The sequence below is a fragment of the Physcomitrium patens genome, chromosome 21 (assembly GCF_059467195.1).
Source record: "Physcomitrium patens ecotype Gransden chromosome 21, ASM5946719v1, whole genome shotgun sequence".
Taxonomy (NCBI): Eukaryota; Viridiplantae; Streptophyta; class Bryopsida; order Funariales; family Funariaceae; genus Physcomitrium; species Physcomitrium patens.
In genome coordinates, this window is record NC_143430.1 from 617,892 (window position 1) to 636,912 (window position 19,021).

At 38.1% G+C, this 19,021-nt stretch overlaps 1 protein-coding gene across 1 annotated transcript; it reads right to left on the reverse strand.

The window, feature by feature from the left end:
- LOC112274343 (importin subunit alpha-9) lies at window positions 1-4,832 on the reverse strand. Its single transcript, XM_024503763.3, has 11 exons — window positions 4,328-4,832; window positions 3,739-3,958; window positions 3,250-3,403; window positions 2,978-3,080; window positions 2,400-2,584; window positions 2,120-2,199; window positions 1,711-1,864; window positions 1,464-1,545; window positions 1,185-1,243; window positions 541-846; window positions 1-452 (listed from the first exon to the last, which is right to left on the reverse strand). Exons 1-11 carry the CDS (start codon window positions 4,389-4,391, stop codon window positions 213-215), a joined length of 1,647 nt encoding a protein of 548 aa, XP_024359531.1. The 5' UTR covers window positions 4,392-4,832; the 3' UTR covers window positions 1-212.
- Between the last annotated feature and the right edge of the window lie 14,189 nt (window positions 4,833-19,021).

Sequence of the window (19,021 nt, forward strand, 5' to 3'; positions counted from 1 at the left end):
TAGCAATTTAAAAGTGACCTTGAATTGAGATCGACTGTACACACCATCTTCAGTAAGCACATAACCATTGCGACATGCTGACGACCTAATCTTTATCTAGGAAGGAACTCAGCATAGAAGTGCAAATCAGATTTTGTAACTATATGATTACATTACAAGCATCACAACTAAGATTGATTGGACGAACCGCTTATCCATAAATTTCCTCCTAATTAACCAGCTAACCCACCTCTCCGCCAAGGTGGATACTCTGAGTCATCCTCGGTCCTCATATCACCTGATTCAAGCTCCTCTTCGAAGCCGTAGTCTTCACCAAAATACTGATCAACCAATATATTGGACATGATACGCAGCTCTTCATTGTCATGAAACTGAAGCTCCTCCATAGCAGCAATGCCATCTTCTTTCTCAACAAGCTTTGGGCCTTTCCCATTAGGCAATGCCCGCATAACCTATATAATTGAATCCCAGAGGATGAGACTCTCATAAGAACAAATGCACAGAAACTTCGAAATTTAGGGTCACATTCATTTTCCTTACCAGCTCTAGAAACTGCAGCCCAAGTTTAGCAGCTTCTAAATCAGGAGACTTTACAAGGGCTATGAAGCCCATAAGGCAACCCCGGTCCACCAACACTGTCAAGTGCTCCAAAATGGGTTTTCCTTCTGCTCCTTGCTCACGTGGGGCCACACATAAATTCCCTAGGGCATAAGCTGCCTCTTTCCTAACGTCAAATGCTGACGTGGCTAGCAAATGCAGAAGTGGAGGAACAACACCCCCTTTGAACACTGCCACTTTGTGTGAGATAGAGCCAGCTGCCAAGTTAGAGACTACCCACGCGGCTTCCTGCAGCCAGATTTGTAAAATATCAGATCCAGAGAAATTGAGTTGGTTGAATAACATTGCTACTAATTACGTTACTCTTACCAGGCATTTTAATCACTAATAAAAATCAACGCAGTACCTCAACTTTTAGATTTAAAAGGACGTGGAGTTTCCTTCCTATTTTTGCTTTACACTCATCACATACAAAACTAGCCATGCCCTTTCGATCAAAAAATTGTCTAAAATCAGTTGTTTCTTGGACAGGAGCTGAAAACAAGCAAAAAACAAATCCTACACTTGATGAATTATGGGTGCACAACATTCAAAGTAGTACAATGTCTCAAAGCGTAAGAAAACACCTTCTGCAGAGTCCGTTGTCCAGTCTCTAAAATTCTTGCTAGGGCACCAATAATTCCACCTGTTCAAACAAGAAGCTTTAAATAATACATCCCAGGGAATACTTTATATTTACTCTCACAGCTTGATGATTGTGGACACGTAGGGAAAATTCAATAACAGGGATAGAGAACGGGAGGAAGGCGGAACAAAACCAAGGTTGTTTCCACTATCAAAAATGTATTCAACATTTAAATTATATCTTGGAATATTAAAGTGGAACATATGAGAGGAGCACTCACCTGGAAGGGACTGACCAGCAAGTAACACATCATCACACTTCGAATTGTCACTGGCTACAATGTTACCGATGCATCGTAGAATCTTCCGACATGAATTCCAAGGACAAATGTCAATAGGAGCCCCGTGGAGCCTGACAAATACGTTAATACACGATACACCTCGAACACATAAAGGATCAACAATCATGCAAAACAGTGGAACAGAAGAGCCGACAAAAGATATACAACTTTGGCATAGAAACGATACCGGTATCATTAAAGGGTGATGTCGGCGGCAATGGGTCAGGCGGGCCACAAGAGGTGCGAGAAGACCAGCATGGATGATTTGACTACAATGTACATCAGACATGGATGTCACGTAGACCAGAACCCACGCAACTTCCACCACCAATTCGTCATCCCTGGAGACCACAAAATAGTACGTACCAACGTCAAGAAAAAACCGGTGCGCATCAACACTCAGCTCAGGATGCACTCATCCCGAGTGAAAATGTTTTTGTCACACTAGTGACCAAAGCAACAATTCATCTGCAAAAATTTGTAGGATACAAAATATATATCCAACACAGCAATTGCCTCCGAAAGCAGACAGATTCCCCGCAATCTATTTCATAGTACAGCACAAACTAGAATAGACAATGACGAAGAAAGCCTACCCGTTTGATACGAGTCGACCAAGAATATCAATAATGCCGTCCATTTCCATGAGCTCTAACACTGCTCTAGGGTTGGGTCCCTGCAAGAAGGCCATGAAAATGAAGCCACGATTTATTCATCGACGATGATTGCAACAGAAAAATAATCATTGTGCGTGACCTCAGCAAAAACTTAAAACTTAGAGCACAAACACATAGTATAAGCACAAAGTTATTTTGAGATGAAGTCAATTGCTCTTCACTTGACTTGCACAATGGAAGCATCATGAAACTAAGCTACCTTAATAAGGTTCGATAAAGCCCAAGCAGCTGTGCGAGCCAGAGTGATTATGGGAGAGGAGAGATTGCGCGCCAGTGCAGAAAGAGCACCTAGTTGAAACAAACAATCGCGTAGGTCTTCCGCTTCTCCAGCCACATTGCCGATTGCCCAAGCACACTGCTCTACCACCTGGGCTGGAGTATTCTCTGCCTTCATCAAATCCATAACGTACACGCTTTAAAACTTGCTCTCTACAACCAGCACCACTGAACCTTAACAATTCCGAGGCCTCAGATATTTACACAACCAGTTATCACGGCATTAAGACCATGGTAAATCAAGCTATGCTGTAAGATAAAATGAAGAGCTTGCCAACGACAATGTATCATGTAATCTGACTAGAACCGCAAGTTATGGAAACTTCTGAAAACAATGTCTCATATCTATTACATGCTGTCTCCATGTATACCATCAAAGAGAAACTTCAAACAGGTGGAGTTAATGCCAAAATATTTTCTAGTCGCCCTTCTCCTCAATCGCAGCATTATAAATGCAAGTCTTGTTTGCATTGCCGGTATTTCATAGAAGTAGATCCTGACCTCCAAGACGAATGATAAGAAGAGGCAACGCTGGCTTCACAGCACGTGTTTGTTCAGGATCTCCAGAGGCAATGTTGGTCAAGCACCATGCTGCCTCTAACAGCTACAAGAAATATCACAAAAAAACATGTCAATGTACAAAATGACTAGCGGCCCGTATCATTGCAGAAATCATCGCTTCTACAAACGCACACACGTAAGAGCACAATCATAATGATTAACTGAATTGCAATGACCACAGCATTACTGTGATACCAAGTTCAAAGATATACCTGATCTTCAGTGGCATCCAAACCCAGGCAATCGACAAGAAGAGGCACAACACCAGCTTGCACAGCAACATGAACTGGTGGATACGCAGAGCACGACAATAGTCGCCTCAAGATCTGCAAAGCCTCTATTCTCTTTGCAGTGTTTTCTTTTGCTCTTTACAAAGCCACAACAAAGTGAGTCACTCGCATTGAATCAAGAAAATAAGAGCTGTATCGAAGTATAAAAATCGCACCGTCCAGAGACTTTGACGGTAAACTGTGACTGCAAAGACGAGGAAAAGTCCATACAGAAATTATTCGCCAGAATGCAATGAGCTTAACACTCACTTCTTATTCTTGTAGTGAAAATACGATGCAAAGAATCTTATCAGTTGGCATACACACATTTATCATGTTAACTGCATTCAACAATCACAACAGCATATACAGATTTAAGACAAACGATGATTTGATTAAATAGACACTCAGAGAAAAAAACGCTGAGCGTACAAGTCTTTGAGGTTGAGAACAGCAGCGACAGTTTTGTCCTCGAGGTCTTTGTATGCAGCTTCATCATCTGCGCCATCTGTAACAATATGCATGGCATCACCATCCCATTGCTCTGCAGGATCTGCCCTTCTCAGCCGCTTCGCCCGAACAACAGACTCCCGTCGGTCTTTTCCAACAGTTAAGGCTGCTTGCCGTCTCCTCTGTCCAGCACCTTTTCCCACTGCACAAAACCCATATTCACTATACGAATCATCGACATTCCAGGACGGGGACCACAGGGTACTTCAATATCACTGCGGCTAAGTGTTTCTCAATTTGCTACATCGTGATCAACAACAGCTTCACAAGACAAATTGGGGCTGTATCCCTGAAAAGTGAATCGTATACATAGCTTAACTACATGATGGTACACTTCAGAAAAAGTGTTTCTCAGAACCTTACTGATAAAATTCAAAGACCTTCAAGACATAATGAAAAAAAAATCCACGATTCAGCCAGCGTGCTTTAATTTGAAATTCAAACGCAGGCTGCAAAATGGAATTGAGACAGATTCAACCTGAGAAAGACGAGAAGCAGGAAAGGATTATACCTGACGATTTGAAGGGATCTCGGCGCAAATTCGTCCCAGCCGAACCATCACCTCCGAAATTCATCCTCTTTCTTGACCTCGCCTCTTCACTCACTCACTCATAAACTCACCTCCACATACTCCCTAGCTCCGCCCAAACTTCCAGCCCTAACTCTATACTCTCAACCCAACATCAACCCAACCTAAACATAGTCACAATCGAAAAATCCATCTTAAAAATACTAATCACTCTAGTAAATTCCAAAAAACGACTGACCCCACAATCCCACAACTCTAAACCTCGCAAACATAGCCTAAGACAGCAAGAAAAATACTAGACAGATCAGTTCTTCAAATCCAGGCCAGTAAACTGTTCAATCATGAAGATAGAGCCTCAGACTAACTGAGTTGGACAGCATCATCCGACTGTCAATTGGCAGCGTCAAAACAATGAATTGATGATCGCATTGCGAGTAGCGATGAGTCGGAAGAGCGATAGTTCCACAGCAAGATTGGCCTTCCAAGAACTTTCAAGATTCTGGCCCTTGGCTCATTGGATGAATGATATTATGGATGGGATGGTTCCATGGATAATAAGTGAACGAATGAATTTGCCAGTGACATAGAGTGACTATGTGGATGAGGGATCGTGGATGATGCTGGATTCCCCCCCCCCATGAACGAAGGATCCAATCCAACTCATCTAGAATAATCTTCTTTAATTATGAAAAGCATATGCTTAAAGAATTAATAAAAAAAAAAAAAAAAATCTCTGGTTTATTTCAATGAATAGAAATTTAAAATAATTTTGTAATTTTATACTAGTTTTAATTTTATTTCACGAATTTTCTGAAACTTCTTCATTTTTATCAAATTCATACAAATATTTCTAACACTACACCATGATTATAAATATACTTGATAATTCTAGGTGAAAATTTTTAAAGTAATTTATTTTTGAAACCAAATAATATAACTTTTGTAAATGTATGTATGTATGTATATGATGTATATATATTTGTATGTATATATATATATACATATATATAGTAAATAATTATTCAAATGATTATAAATATCAAAAATATTATAAATTTTAAAATAATATATTTCTTATAAATTTTATAAATTTTTTAAAATTTTATTTTGAAAAACTACTTTTAATAAAAATAAACATTTGGCAATAAAAAGATCTTTTATTATATGTTTTTTCTATAAAAATAAATTATTTAAATTAGTTACCACTTATAATTGATATTATATACATGATGATTACAAAAATCTAATTTTTTAGGTATTGTATATAATGAAAGCCAAAAACATAATCTTGTAGAAATACTATGCTTATAGTTAATTGAATTGAAATATTTAATTGATGTATCATATGTATATCTAGGTTATAAAATAAAAATATGAATGCTTTACCAAAAAAATATCTATATATTGAATAGTTAGACAAGGTGCAATAATCTAATGTAATGCTATAAGTCCTTATTATATTAAAGTGTACACATGTGCAAGACTCTAAGTCAAGATTGTAAGATGTAAATTCTCTCTACTGCATTTAGAAGATACTAACGGTAAAAATGAAGAAGCTAATAGATTTATATTTTGTAATATAAGACTTTTTAATCCACATAACTAAAAGCTATTAGAATATTAAGTATTCATAAAGATAATTCCAACATGAAATGAATAGATCAAAGGTATTTAATCTAAATTTTAGTAAGTTTAGATAAGTAGAATTAAATAGAAGTAGAAGTATATTAAAAAAATTATATCTCATTGAAAAGCTTTTTAAAAGCTTTATAATTTTTACATATGGTAATGCGTAATTAGTAGGTTGACAACTTAGCTAAAAAATTAGTCACATGTTGCACATTTAGTTGATTTGTATTATAAGTTGGTCATATAGTGTACACATCAAAAACTATTACTACAAATTAGATATGTGACAAGCAAATTAAATGCATGTCATATAGCTTATAAAATATTTATACATAGTTTTTTAATAAATACTATGTTTATAGGCAAAAGTAAGTCCTTCTTCATTCTTATCAATACATTTTTTGTATTATTATCAAAGTTCAAGAGTGATAGGCATAAAAAAATAAAAAAAAATAATAAAAAAAACTACAATAATTATAGTAAGAGCCATGATCACCTACTATCTATGTTGTTGAATTCCAAAACCTTGCTTGCAACATAGATTAGATTGATAAAGCCCTTAGTGTCACAAATTTAGAATACTGACTAGAAATCTAAACAAGAAGCTTAAGAAGAATCGGCAAGAACTAGATTAATCAGATAAGTACAAGAACAATACTAGAGAGGTGAGCTAAAGTTCCAAGAGGTATGTGGTCGAGACTAAGGATCCCCTTAGTCTCGGTTCTTATATATACTACAAACTAAAAAGCTTCTCAATAGCTTCCACAAACTACGAAGCTTCTCAAGCAGCTTCTACGAATTAGGAAGCTTCTCAAGCAACTTCCGCGAGCTTGAAAACTTCTCAAGTAGCTTCTACAAACTACAAAGCTTCTTTAAAACCTTCTAGAATCTTCTACAACTTCCTAGTATATGTCCTTGACATCACCCCCTCCCCCTTTAACTTTGAGGTCTCTGAGAAGCACTCCTATTGCGAGGTGGTACCAATATAAGAAGTTAAAAATTTGTCCCATAGTGTCTGCAATATACTCCAATTGTTGTTTGCATGGCAAGTAGTTCATTGGTCCTTGTAATCAACGATAGTATCCTATACCTTCAATTTCTAACTAGGCATGAACTTCCGTGTCTTTATTGTAAAAATACCTTGCAAAAACTCCTTCGAGAAGATCACCATAGGCAGGTTCTACCTCAAGCACAATCACTAACAACCTATTACTATGTATCCTCCGTTGTCTTCGTGGTACATGTGGTTCTTCATCTTGGGGTCGTCTTCATGAGATACTCGGTTGAGAGGATATGATTGATATGGTATCTATCTCTTGGCTATCCATATCAAATCGAAAAAATAAGCACTAAACATGGAAGAATGGGCTCAAGTTACAGATTTATAGTCTTTAACTATGTCTTTTAGAGATTCCTTCTCTCTCTTCTTTGTAAGGCTGAGGATTAAGAGGCTTCAAGGAGAAGGGACTTCACTAGAAAAACTTTCATCAAAAAGGCTTAAATTTCTAAAGATAGAGTCGATAAAAATCTTGTACCTTTTGAGATGCATTAATAAGATTTTTTGCTAGTTCCCATGTACACTCATTGATATCATTGCCTCTCTAATGCATAGGTACTCCAATTTCCTCCACTTACACTACAAATCTAGTACCTTTTCTATCTCATATTCTTCATGGTTCTCAATTTCAATACTAGGTGGTGGACATTATACTCTTCGACGAAAAGATGACTCTCAATAAGGCTCCCATAAAGAAACATGAAAGACTAGGTGTACCTTTTATAGTAGCCAGTAACCCTAGACAGTATGCCATTGGATTGATTTGCTTCTGGATGACAAATGGTCCCAATCTTCGGTAGTCCAACTTATCACATGGCTGCTTGGTTTTGATATTCCATCAAAGTAGTCATACTTTATCTCTAATTTTGAAAGTAGGTGCTTGATTCTGAAATTAGTCTGTGGATGCCTTGTAAGCTTCTTGGGCAATTTGCAATTGAAGCTTCAACGTAGTTTGAAGCTCTGATAATTGTTTCACAAATTCTTTAGCTGCCGGGTTGTTACTAGTTGACGGATTCAACAAATCAAGCTTCGGATGATACCTATAGTTGGAAAAGAATGGTGTTTATTGAATCGATGCATGAAGGATGTTGTTATATGCAAACTCGACTAACAATAGATATGCAGTCCAATCACCTTGCTGATAGTTGATGCTACATCATAAATATTGCTCTAAAGTTTGATTCACTCGTTCTATTTGGCCGTTAGTTTGAGGATGGAAAGTCGAAGAAAGCTTGATATCCACCTTCAATATCTCAAAGAGAGATCTCCAAAACTTTGATTCCTCGATCCGACGTGATATTATCTGATAAACCATGATATCAATACACACTATCAAAGAAGAGCCTTGCTGTGTCTTTGATTGACGATGTTTTCTAATAAAGGACAAAGTGTGCCAACTTTGTAAGCCGATCTACCATAACAAAGATGTTGTCAAATGAATTCGATGGCGGCAGGTCCGTAATGAAGTCCATGGAAACTGAAGACCATGGCCGATGTGGAATAGGTAATGGTTGAAGAAGACCATAAGGACGATGCCGAGAGTTCTTGGATCTTGAATAAATGTCATAGGAGAGGACAAAATCCTTGACATCCTTCCACATTTGGAGCCACCAAAAATCTTGAGAATAAGTTCCAAGGTCTTATTGAATCCAAAATGTCCTGTAGTTAGAAAGTCATATCAAGATTGGAGAACTGGGAGTTATGTTGGTCCCTTTAGAATATACAACCACTTCTCAAAGTATAAAAGATCTCCTTCCACCTTGAATTTATCATTATTGATACGTTGCAAGATATTGAGGACTACAGAATTTCTAATAGTTGTAGTACGTACTTGGTTGAAGAAGTCAGCATCAATTGGTACTATAGCAGAGCAAAGCTTGAATTATTTCGACTTCAACAATGTTGTACACTATTGATCAAACACTACTTCTCCAGCCTTTGGTGCTAGATACAATCTCGTTGATAATGCATCGGATAGTCCTTATTGCTTTCAAGGCCAATAAGTAATAACAAAGTCAAACCTGGATAGTAACATATTCCATCAAGCTTGACAATAATTTAGAACCCAAACCGACATGAAGTACTCAAAATTCTTGTGATCCGTGTATATGGTGACTAGTTGCGCAACTCCTTCGAGAAAGTGACACCACTCTTGGAAAGAATCCACTATCACAAGAAGTTCTTTATCGTGGATCTCATAGTTGATCTCGACAGCAGAAAACTTTTGAGAGTAGAATGCAACTAGATGAAGCTTCTTGTTTGCACCTATCTACAAAAGTACATTTCTTATAGCAAAATATGAAGCATTAGTCTTTAAATAGAAGGCCTTTGCAAAGTTTGGATGTATCAAGATTGGAGCCATAGTAAATATTGTCTTAAGATCTTGAAATGTTTTTTCCGCTAGAGGTCTCCATTCAAGCTTGTCTTTACATGTCAACCAAGTGAGCAGAGCAGCAACTTGAGAATAATTCTTCATGAAGATCTGATAGAAGTTAGCAAAGCCAAGAAAGCATTGTACATCTCTAATCGTCTTTGGAACTTCTCATGATATGATTGCTTCCACCTTCTTAGGATCCATCTTCAAGCCTTCGGTAGTTGCAATGTATCCCAAAAATTCCATCTTAGTTTGGTTAAACAAGCACTTTTCTAACTTGGCATAAAGTCCTCACTTGGAGAGTCTTTCAAAGACCAGAAGAACATATTTCTCATGCTCTTTTATATTCTTAGAAAATATCAAAATATTATCTAGATAGATGTCAACAAAATCATCAAGGTGCTCTCAAAACATATCATTCTTCATGTGTTGAAAGACTGTCGAAGCATTAGTAAGACCAAAAGGTATGACATTATATTCAAAATACCCATATCTTATACGGAAAGTTATCTTCCATTTGTTTCCTTCTTTGATTCACACGAGGTTATAAGCTCTCCTTAGATCAATCTTTATAAAGATCCTTGTATACCCAAGATGCTTTAGAAGACCTGATATCAAAGGTAATGGATAATGATTCTTCTTTGTCACCTTGTTGAGACCTCGATAATCCACGCACATCCACAGCAAGCCATCTTTTTTCTTCACAAATAAGATTGGTGTCCCAATTGACAACTTTGAATGATGAATGAAGTTCTTGGCTAGATTCTCGTCAATGTATTTTTACAACTCTGTTAATTCTATCTGTGACAAATTGTAGATTTAGCCAAAAGGTGGTTGTGCTCCTTCTTGCAAGTCTATGGCACAATTGTATGGTTGATGCTCTTGTAACATGTTGGCATTCTTCTTTTAAAATACATCTTCAAAATCCTTATATTGCTCCAGTACATTTGCTGTCAAAATCTTCTCTCCGCTAGTTGGAGTCACACAAATAATAAACGGTGTGTCTTCCTTGGACGATGTTATAAATACTCTTGCTCGAATAAATAAGGGTTTTTTGATTCAGGATCTTCTAACAAGCTTATTTTCAAAATATTCTATAAGAAATGTCATCCTTCGTAACCTTCAATCTATGAATGGATTATGCATTTCTAATCAAGAAAGACCAAGAATAACATGGTTTGATAGGATTCTAATAATATTAAAAATAATATAATTATTATAGTCTTTAAACATCACCTCTATAGGTTTTGATTCTTGGATGATACTACCAAACAACAAAGATCGTCCATCTATCACTTCTATGTGAACGGGTTTAGATTTTTGTATTAGAGGAATCTCATGAAGCTTAGAAAATTCTTCATCATAAAAGTAATCAGATGCTCTTGAATCTAATAATCCCAAGGTTTTTAGTTTCAGAGGGCTAAAAGATAGAGGAATGATAAAGCAATGGACAAGCTGAGCAAAAAGAGAGGAACCTGATTGTTATTGTGGTATTGAATTGTCCAGCCACATGGTACCTATTATGGCATGGCATCTTTGTTTTCTTGAACAAATGCGCCTTTGATCCTGACACTATGTCGATAATGCTTCTTGGAGCAGTTTTCAGCTCAGTGGCCTTCTTCACCGCAATACAAGCATAGTCCTTCCTCCATACGCCGCTTTTCTCTTCTAGAGTTAGGAATTTGACATGTACCATGTCAATTTGCATATCTTCCACATCTGAATGAGAATTCGAGCTGCTTGCTAATATAGTTGGAGCGTGGTGAGCCATATGTTGTCTTAAGCATTAGTCTTAGTGATGTTGGATTAGGTGATTATCGCACTTCACAACTTAGCTAATGGCTTTGTTGAGCGTTCGCGAATTGGAAAGAGATAATAGCAAATCCTTCATTTCATCCTTCAAGTCCCAATAAAATTGACTCATCAATGCTTCCTCATTCTAGTTGATGTCGCACGCTAATTGACTGAAATCTGATGCGTAGACTTATGCGAAATGTGCCCCTTGTCATAGCGGACCGGATTTTTGTTGTTACCCATCGCACCTTGTCATGTTTGCTAAATGCTTCTACAAACGCCTCTAAAAAAGTTTCAAAGTTGTTCAAAATTGACAATCTTTTTTCAAACATAAAAGTAAACCATGATAGAGCTTGCCCCGTGAGCAAAGTTCCAACCAGTCCCACACTTGACTCCTCCGTCGGATAGCATTCGGGGTGTAAAGCTGTTATCAATCTAATTTGATTGACAAAACCTTGAAACTTGGAACGTGTACTATCAAACTTGTTTGGAAGACTAATTTGGAGCTCTTTTTATTGTAAGACCAATGGTCCTTGTTGAACTAGAGGCAAAGCAGCTTCTCTTGGTGTTGAAGCTTGAGGCTGGTGAATCCTCGATTGTTGTTAGGGACGTAGTCCTTAAAACCTTCTAGAGACAAGTTTCTAGAACCTTCTAGAAGCAAGTCTTTGGAACCTTCTAGAATCTTCTTAGTTGCTAGAAGTTGCCTGAGAAGCTTCCTAAATAGGAGTATATATTGGAATCGAGGCTGAAGATTTTTTCAGTCTTGACAACACATCTCTTGGAGCTCTAGCTCACCTCTCTGGTGTTGTTCTTGTATTCATCTGATTAATCTAGTTCTTGCCAATTCTTCTTAAACTTCTTGTTAGATCTCGAGCCTATATTTCTGTGTTTGTGACACTTTGTCGAGACTCACTCACCTCAGATATCAAAGCTAGTTTCTTCATTGTTAGAGTGTGAATTATCTGTGTGCTTAGAAGTGCACTAGTATTTTAGAGGTTGCGGATTACCCTCTTCTAAACTGATACTTCTTTTGTTACAATATTGGAGTCTTATTCTTCTTGGAGAGAGTGGATTACCCCTTTTCTTGAAGCTCTTAAGGCATTTTAGAGGTTGTGGAGTACCCTCCTCTAAACCAATATTGTCTTCTTGTAGAGTCATTTTTGTCCTCCTCTTAGAATGGTTGGAGGCCAAGACATTAGTATGACAAAAAATTCATAGTCGAAGTTGGATGCTATCATGAATGTCCTTGCTAGGTTATCGCGAAGAACTGCAGAGATTGAAGAAGTCGTAGCAAGGCTTCATAATGATGGAACATCTGGGATGGCACAATCTAGGTTGCACCAGCCTCAAACTTTTGTACTTGGAGAAGCAACTTTGCCTTAGGTTTGACAAGCACCGCTGGTTCTACAACATAAAGAGCCCCGAATTAGTCTTCCGGACAAGTTCGATGGTACGTATTCCAAGTTTTGAAGATTCATCAACCAAATCAGGTTGATAACAGTTTTACAGCCCGAATGCTATCCAATGGAGGAGTCACGTGTTGAGCTTATTGGAACCTTACTTACAGGGCAAGCTCTATCATGGTTTGTTTCTTTGTTTGAGAAACGATCGTCCATACTAAACAACTTTGAAACCTTTTTGGAGGCATTTGCAGAAGCATTTGGTGAACACAACAAGGTTTGATGGGCTACAATAAAGATCTGGTCACTACGACAAGGGATGTGCTCTATATCAGTCTATGCATCGGATTTCAGGTAATTAGCATGCGACATCAATTGGGATGAAGAAGCGTTGATGATTCAATTCTATTGGAATTTAAAGGACGATATGAAAGATTTGTTGTTAACTCTTTTTGATCTGAAAATGCTCAACGAAGCTATTAGCCAAGCTGTAAAGTACGATAATCGCCTATTCCAACGTCGCCAAGATCAATGTTCAAGATAATATACGATTTGTCATGTCCCAATTATGTTCGCAAGCAGCATGAATTCACATTCAAAGGTAGAAGACATACAAATTGATGTGGTACGTATCAAATTTCTTACTCTAGAAGAAAAAAGCGGCGTATGGAGGAAGGTCTATACTTGTATTGTGGTAAAGAAGGCCACAAAGTTGGAAACTGCTCCAAGAAGAAAAATCGACGCACTGTCAAGACCAAGGGTACGTTTGTTCGGGAAAACGAGGATGCCCAGCCACAATAAGAACCATGCGCCTAGACAGTGAAATATCGCAACAACAACCAAGTTCCTTTCTTTCCGTTCAACCTGTCCTTTGCTTTACAATCCCTTTCTTTATTGGCCCTCAGAAACTGAGAACCTTAGCATTATTAGATTCAGGAGCATCTGCTTGTTTCTTAGAGAAAGAATTTATAAAGCATCGTAAGATCCCTTTAGTACAAAAATCCAAACCTATTCACGTTGAGGTCATAGATGGACGACCTTTATTGTCTAGTAGTGTCACCCATGAATCAGAACCTATAGAAGTGATGTTTAAGGGCCATAGTAGTCATATTATTTTTAATATTATTAGAACCCCATCAAATCTTGTTATTCTTGGTCTTTCTTGGTTGGAAAAGCATAATCCATCAATAGATTGGAGGTTGCAGAAGATGACCTTTCCTACAAAACCACCCAAGAGCAAGCCTAGTAGAAAATCCCGAATAGAAAAATCCTTATTCATTGGAGCAAGAGCATTTATAAGATAGTCCAACAAAGGTACACCATTTGTCATTTATGTGGCTCCAACTACCGAGGAAAAGATCTCGACAACAAGTGTACTTGAGCAATAAGGATTTTAAAGATGTGTTTCAAAAGAGAAATGCCGACATGCTACCAAAACACCGACCATATGATTGCGCCATAGACTTGCAAGAAAGAACACTACCGCCTTTTGGTCCAATCTACAATCTATCGCAAATAGAGTTGGCGGAGTTGCGAAAGTACATCGACAAGAATCTAGCCAAGAATTTCATCCGTCATTCAAAATCGTCAGTTGGAGCACCCATCTTATTTGTGAAGAAGAAAGATGGCTCGTTGCAGATGTGCATGGACTATCAAGGCCTCAACAAGGTAACAAAGAAGAATCGTTACCCATTACCCTTGATTTATGGTTTCTTAGAACAACTTGGACATGCAAGGATCTTTACAAAAATTGATCTAAGGGGAGCTTACAACCTTGTACGAATCAAGAAAGGAGATGAGTGGAAGACAGCGTTCCGTACAAGGTATGGCCATTTTGAGTATAATGTCATGTCCTTTGGTCTTACCAATACTCCAGCGATCTTTCAACATATGATGAATGATATTTTTTGGGAGCACCTTGACGATTTTGTTGTCATCTACTTGGATGATATATGATATTCTCCAAAAATGAAGAGGAGCATGAAAAATACGTTTGTTTGGTCTTAGAAAAACTACGCGAGCGAGAACTATATACCAAGTTGGAGAAGTGTTTATTTCACTAAATAGAGATGGAGTTTTTGGAGTTCGTTGTGACTACGGAAGGCTTGAAGATGGATCCCAAGAAGGTGGAAGCAATCATGTCCTGGGAGGTTCCGAAGATGGTTAGAGAATATTTTCTTGGTTTTGCCAACTTTTATCGGATCATCATTAAGAATTACTCTCAAGTTGCTGTTCTTCTCACTTGGTTGACATGCAAGGATAAGTTAGAATGGAGACCTGTAGCAGAGAAGGCGTTTCAAGACTTAAAGACGGTATTTACTATGGTGTCGTCTTGTAACACGAGTATACAATGAAAATAAAAAGAAAGGGGAATTTTACTAATATTCAGTTACCTCAAATATTGGGAGCAACGACCAACTCCAGTACAAATACTGAGTGGTCAGGTTCAGTCACCCCATTACAGTCATTCAGGGCATACTGAAATGCTCCATTCAATTCCAATAAAGGGAGTCAGCAGGAAGAGAAGGACCAATTGACACGACGGGTTCGAAGAGCCAATTGGATCCAATTTCGAGAATCCAATCCGGGTCTTCTTACCCAATATGAGACCTGAATTGGCCGATCAACCCAATGCAATCTAATTACGGGAACATCCAGGTTATTATGGGCATCTTACCCAATATGGGACCTGAATTGGTCGGGCGACTCAATGTGGTCCCGATTACGGGGTTTCGATTCTGTTTCGGGCTGTCCAGTTTTCTGTGCCGTTTCAGAGAACGTTGTTTTCGGTAAATGGATCTCTTAAAGGTAAAAACGGAGGAGAAAGCTCTGATGATGTGAGCCAATTTTGGATCTAAGCTCTGACGACGGGAGCCAATTTTGAATCCAAGCTTGACGGTGGGAGCCAATTCCGGATCTAAGACGGAAGATTAAAGAAATTCAGAGGATAAGGTTAGGGGGGATGTAGTTTTGAGGGGGAAGTTTTTGAGGGGGATTAGAGAGGGGAGCTTCATGCTTCGGGTCGGTGAAGGAAAGACATAGAATTTGGATTTTTCTTCTTCGTAGAGTTTTGAGACGACTGAGGCAATCGTTGCTAAAGTCAATATTGTAATGGTGAATCAGGATTTTTAATGAAGTGGGTTTGAATACTCTTGACTGTTTTGTAAAATCGAGTCACGTCTGTGATTGAAGGATTAAAAGGGTGTCTATAGGATTGAGTATGTGGAGTGAATGAAATTTATTGGGTTAATCTAACAAGATAGTCAGTGGATACAAGATCGTAAGTACAAAGGAGTATTGAAGATTAATAGTTTGGGTTGTTTAGGGTTCTCTGTAACGTCTAGAGACCTACCGGCTGGGGCAAAAAGGAGTTCGACAAGCAGTCGAAGAGCATCCGTATAGATTTAGGGTGTATTCTTGCAGTCGTTTATATTCCAGCAGTCAAAACTGATAGACTGCTTGACTATCAGCGAATCTCCATACTACCTTCTACAGCCAGACGCTTGACGCGTTCTCGAGCAGGAAAGCACGTAATACGATAAAAAGTGGTGAACCCGACGTGAAAGCTTGAGGTAGAAGGTATTGGATTTTAATTGACTTTATCTTTATTTTTATGAAAAACAAAATTAAAAATTTTGAAGGATTTTTGGGAGGAGTTTCTGGTGGGGAGTCTTCTAAAGGACAAGGTATGCACATGAATCCGTCTATTGCTAGTTTGTTTCAAGCCTTCTCATTGTCAATGCAGCAACAGCAAAGCAATGATCGAAAGGAAGCTTTGGCAACCAAAGCATTGCAAGCAGTGGTCAATAAAATTGATCAATTTGATGGGAGGAATATTTCAAGGTATTTAAGATGTTATATTCGTGAAATGAAATTAAATCGAGTTTCTGAGAAGAAAATGGTTGCACTATTTGAACTTGCCACGATACCGGAGATAAGGGACCACATTACATCGATTACGGATCGTTATGGGAATTCATGGGAGGATTTTTTACATGCATTGAAAGACGAATATTTCTTGGAAGATGCTGATCACGTTACTAAGAAGCTATTTCTGGGATGGATTGAACGGCCCAATAAGAATTTGCAAGCAACAGAGCTACTAAGGGAATTTGAGAGGCAGTACTCTCAATTATCGAAGGTAGAAAAATTGACATTGGAGCCGAACAAAGTTGATCTATTTCTTCAAGCTGCTGATGGAGAATTGCAAGAGAAATTAGAACCCCTTCTTGAAGACAAAGAAGAAGATGAAGGATTGACAACGAAGTGGAAGAACGTTGAAGATGCGGTGGGGTTGCTTACAAAAAAAAAAAGGACGAAGGATACGAGCAATATTCCGAAAACAATACAAGCACCCAAAGCTCCAGTACGTACAACACCACCGACAATGCCTACAGTTCAACCTTCGACATCCTTGTCAAAGAAAGCAGATATGGGTATGGAAGAAATTATACGAGGAATGCGAGATCTTCAAATCAAATTGGTAAGACTTGAAGAGAATACTTCTATAAATAATTCGAAGAATGTTTCAAAACAAGGATATGTACAAAGATGCATTTGGTGTGATGATGCTTCACACACTAGAAAAGATTGCAATGAATTTAATAATATGATACGGCAGGGAATTATTTGCTGGAAAGATGGGAAGATAGCATTGAAAGATAGGGAGGATCTTCTTCAAACCAATTTTGGCAAGGGAGGAATGAGAGCATTGGTTCAAGATTACTTAAAAGAGCATGAAACAGTAGCACGAGAAAGTGCAAGTTATGGTGCTAGAGTAGATGATGAAATTGGTGGAAGTATGGAAACTAGTGAGTTTTAGGCTTCTGCCGTTTCTACAATGCAAGAAGGAAAATTACCTCGAGAAGCGTTATTGAGAACTGCAGCTACAATACGAGGTAGAACAGGTTGGGAGGATCCTGTTGAGTCTCTTTCAGTTCATGCATATATTGCTAAGAGCCAATATGAAGCTTTGATGGAAGAAAAGAGACGAAGAAATTTTGATGATACTAGAGAAGGAAATTCTTCTAAGAGGCAAACTCGAGGAGACAAGGCTCGAGAGGCAGCTTCACAAGAATTACCTGTAAAGGATACCTCAGCATCATTGGGAGAAAAAACAAAGGAGACAAAAGATAAGAGCAAATCAATTGCTTATAAGCTACTTTCTTACATTGAAGCGGCAACAAATTTGAAAGGGGTGTTGGAAGAACGTATATTAAACGCTAAGGTGGAATTCACATTGAAAGAAGTCTTGGGAATTACAAAGAAGGAGTTTCATGATGTTATCATTGACAGCATTAAGCGAAAGAGGCAATTAATGGGCGAAACTGGAATGAGTCATGCTATTGATGCAAGAATATGTAGAGATGAAGAAGAGATTGATATTGGTTACAAGCAACCAACAAATAAAAAGAATGGGTATAATTAGCGAGTACGTTTTGAAGATTCTAGTGACAAGGAAATGGAAACTTTGAGCTATTATACTCGAAAGCATTGGGCAAGGGCGACTACTGAGGTATTGGTGAAGGTAGCAGATATAAAAGAACCAATAGTTGCTTTGGTCGACCATGGTTCTGAAATAAATCTCATGTCTAAAGATCTTTATAAGAAGCAAAAATGGCCAATTGATATGGAACATGGATGGGCAATACGAGCAGCTAATAACACACGGAGCGTATTATATGGAGCTTGTCCAGATGTCAAAATTCGGATTGGGGATGTTGCGACGGAGCAACATTTCTTCGTTCAAGATACAACGTCTTATCCGTTGATTTTAGGACAACCTTATATTACGGCAACACGGATGGAAACAAAAGTACTGGACGATAGTTCTGCTTATGCAAGGGTACGTAGCGAGGATGGGAGGAAAGCTGTACAATTTCTAACAGTACCTCCTAACCATGAACGGAATCGAGATAGGTTGAGGGAGAAACCATTGCCAAAGATTGTTGAAGGATTTAAGGATTTTGGAGAGGTACCACTGTAAAGCGAGATTAGGGAGGTACAAAAGAGGAGGTACTCTCGCGAGATGAAGGTGCCTTTGATTCGAGTTTTATTGATATATTGGAGAATGGAAATATTATGTATAAGAAAGTTGATGATTTAAAAAAAAAAAAAAAAAGATTATATAATATTGAAGGACAATTACGCAAGATAGGTACATTGCAAGATAATGAGAGGATTTTGGGTGTTTATGAAGATAATGGACTGGAAGATTCATTGGAATTGATTACATCTATTGGGTTAGGGGATAATGATAAGATTGTTGAGATTCATTCGAGAGAGGTTTATACCATGCTTGAATCTTTTCAAGCACCAGAAGTCACAGTAGAGTCGAGATATAAAACGGCAGATAAGAAGGTAAAGCCTGTTGCCGGACCATTACTAGAAGATTCTAAAGAACAAATGGGAGAAGCATCAAA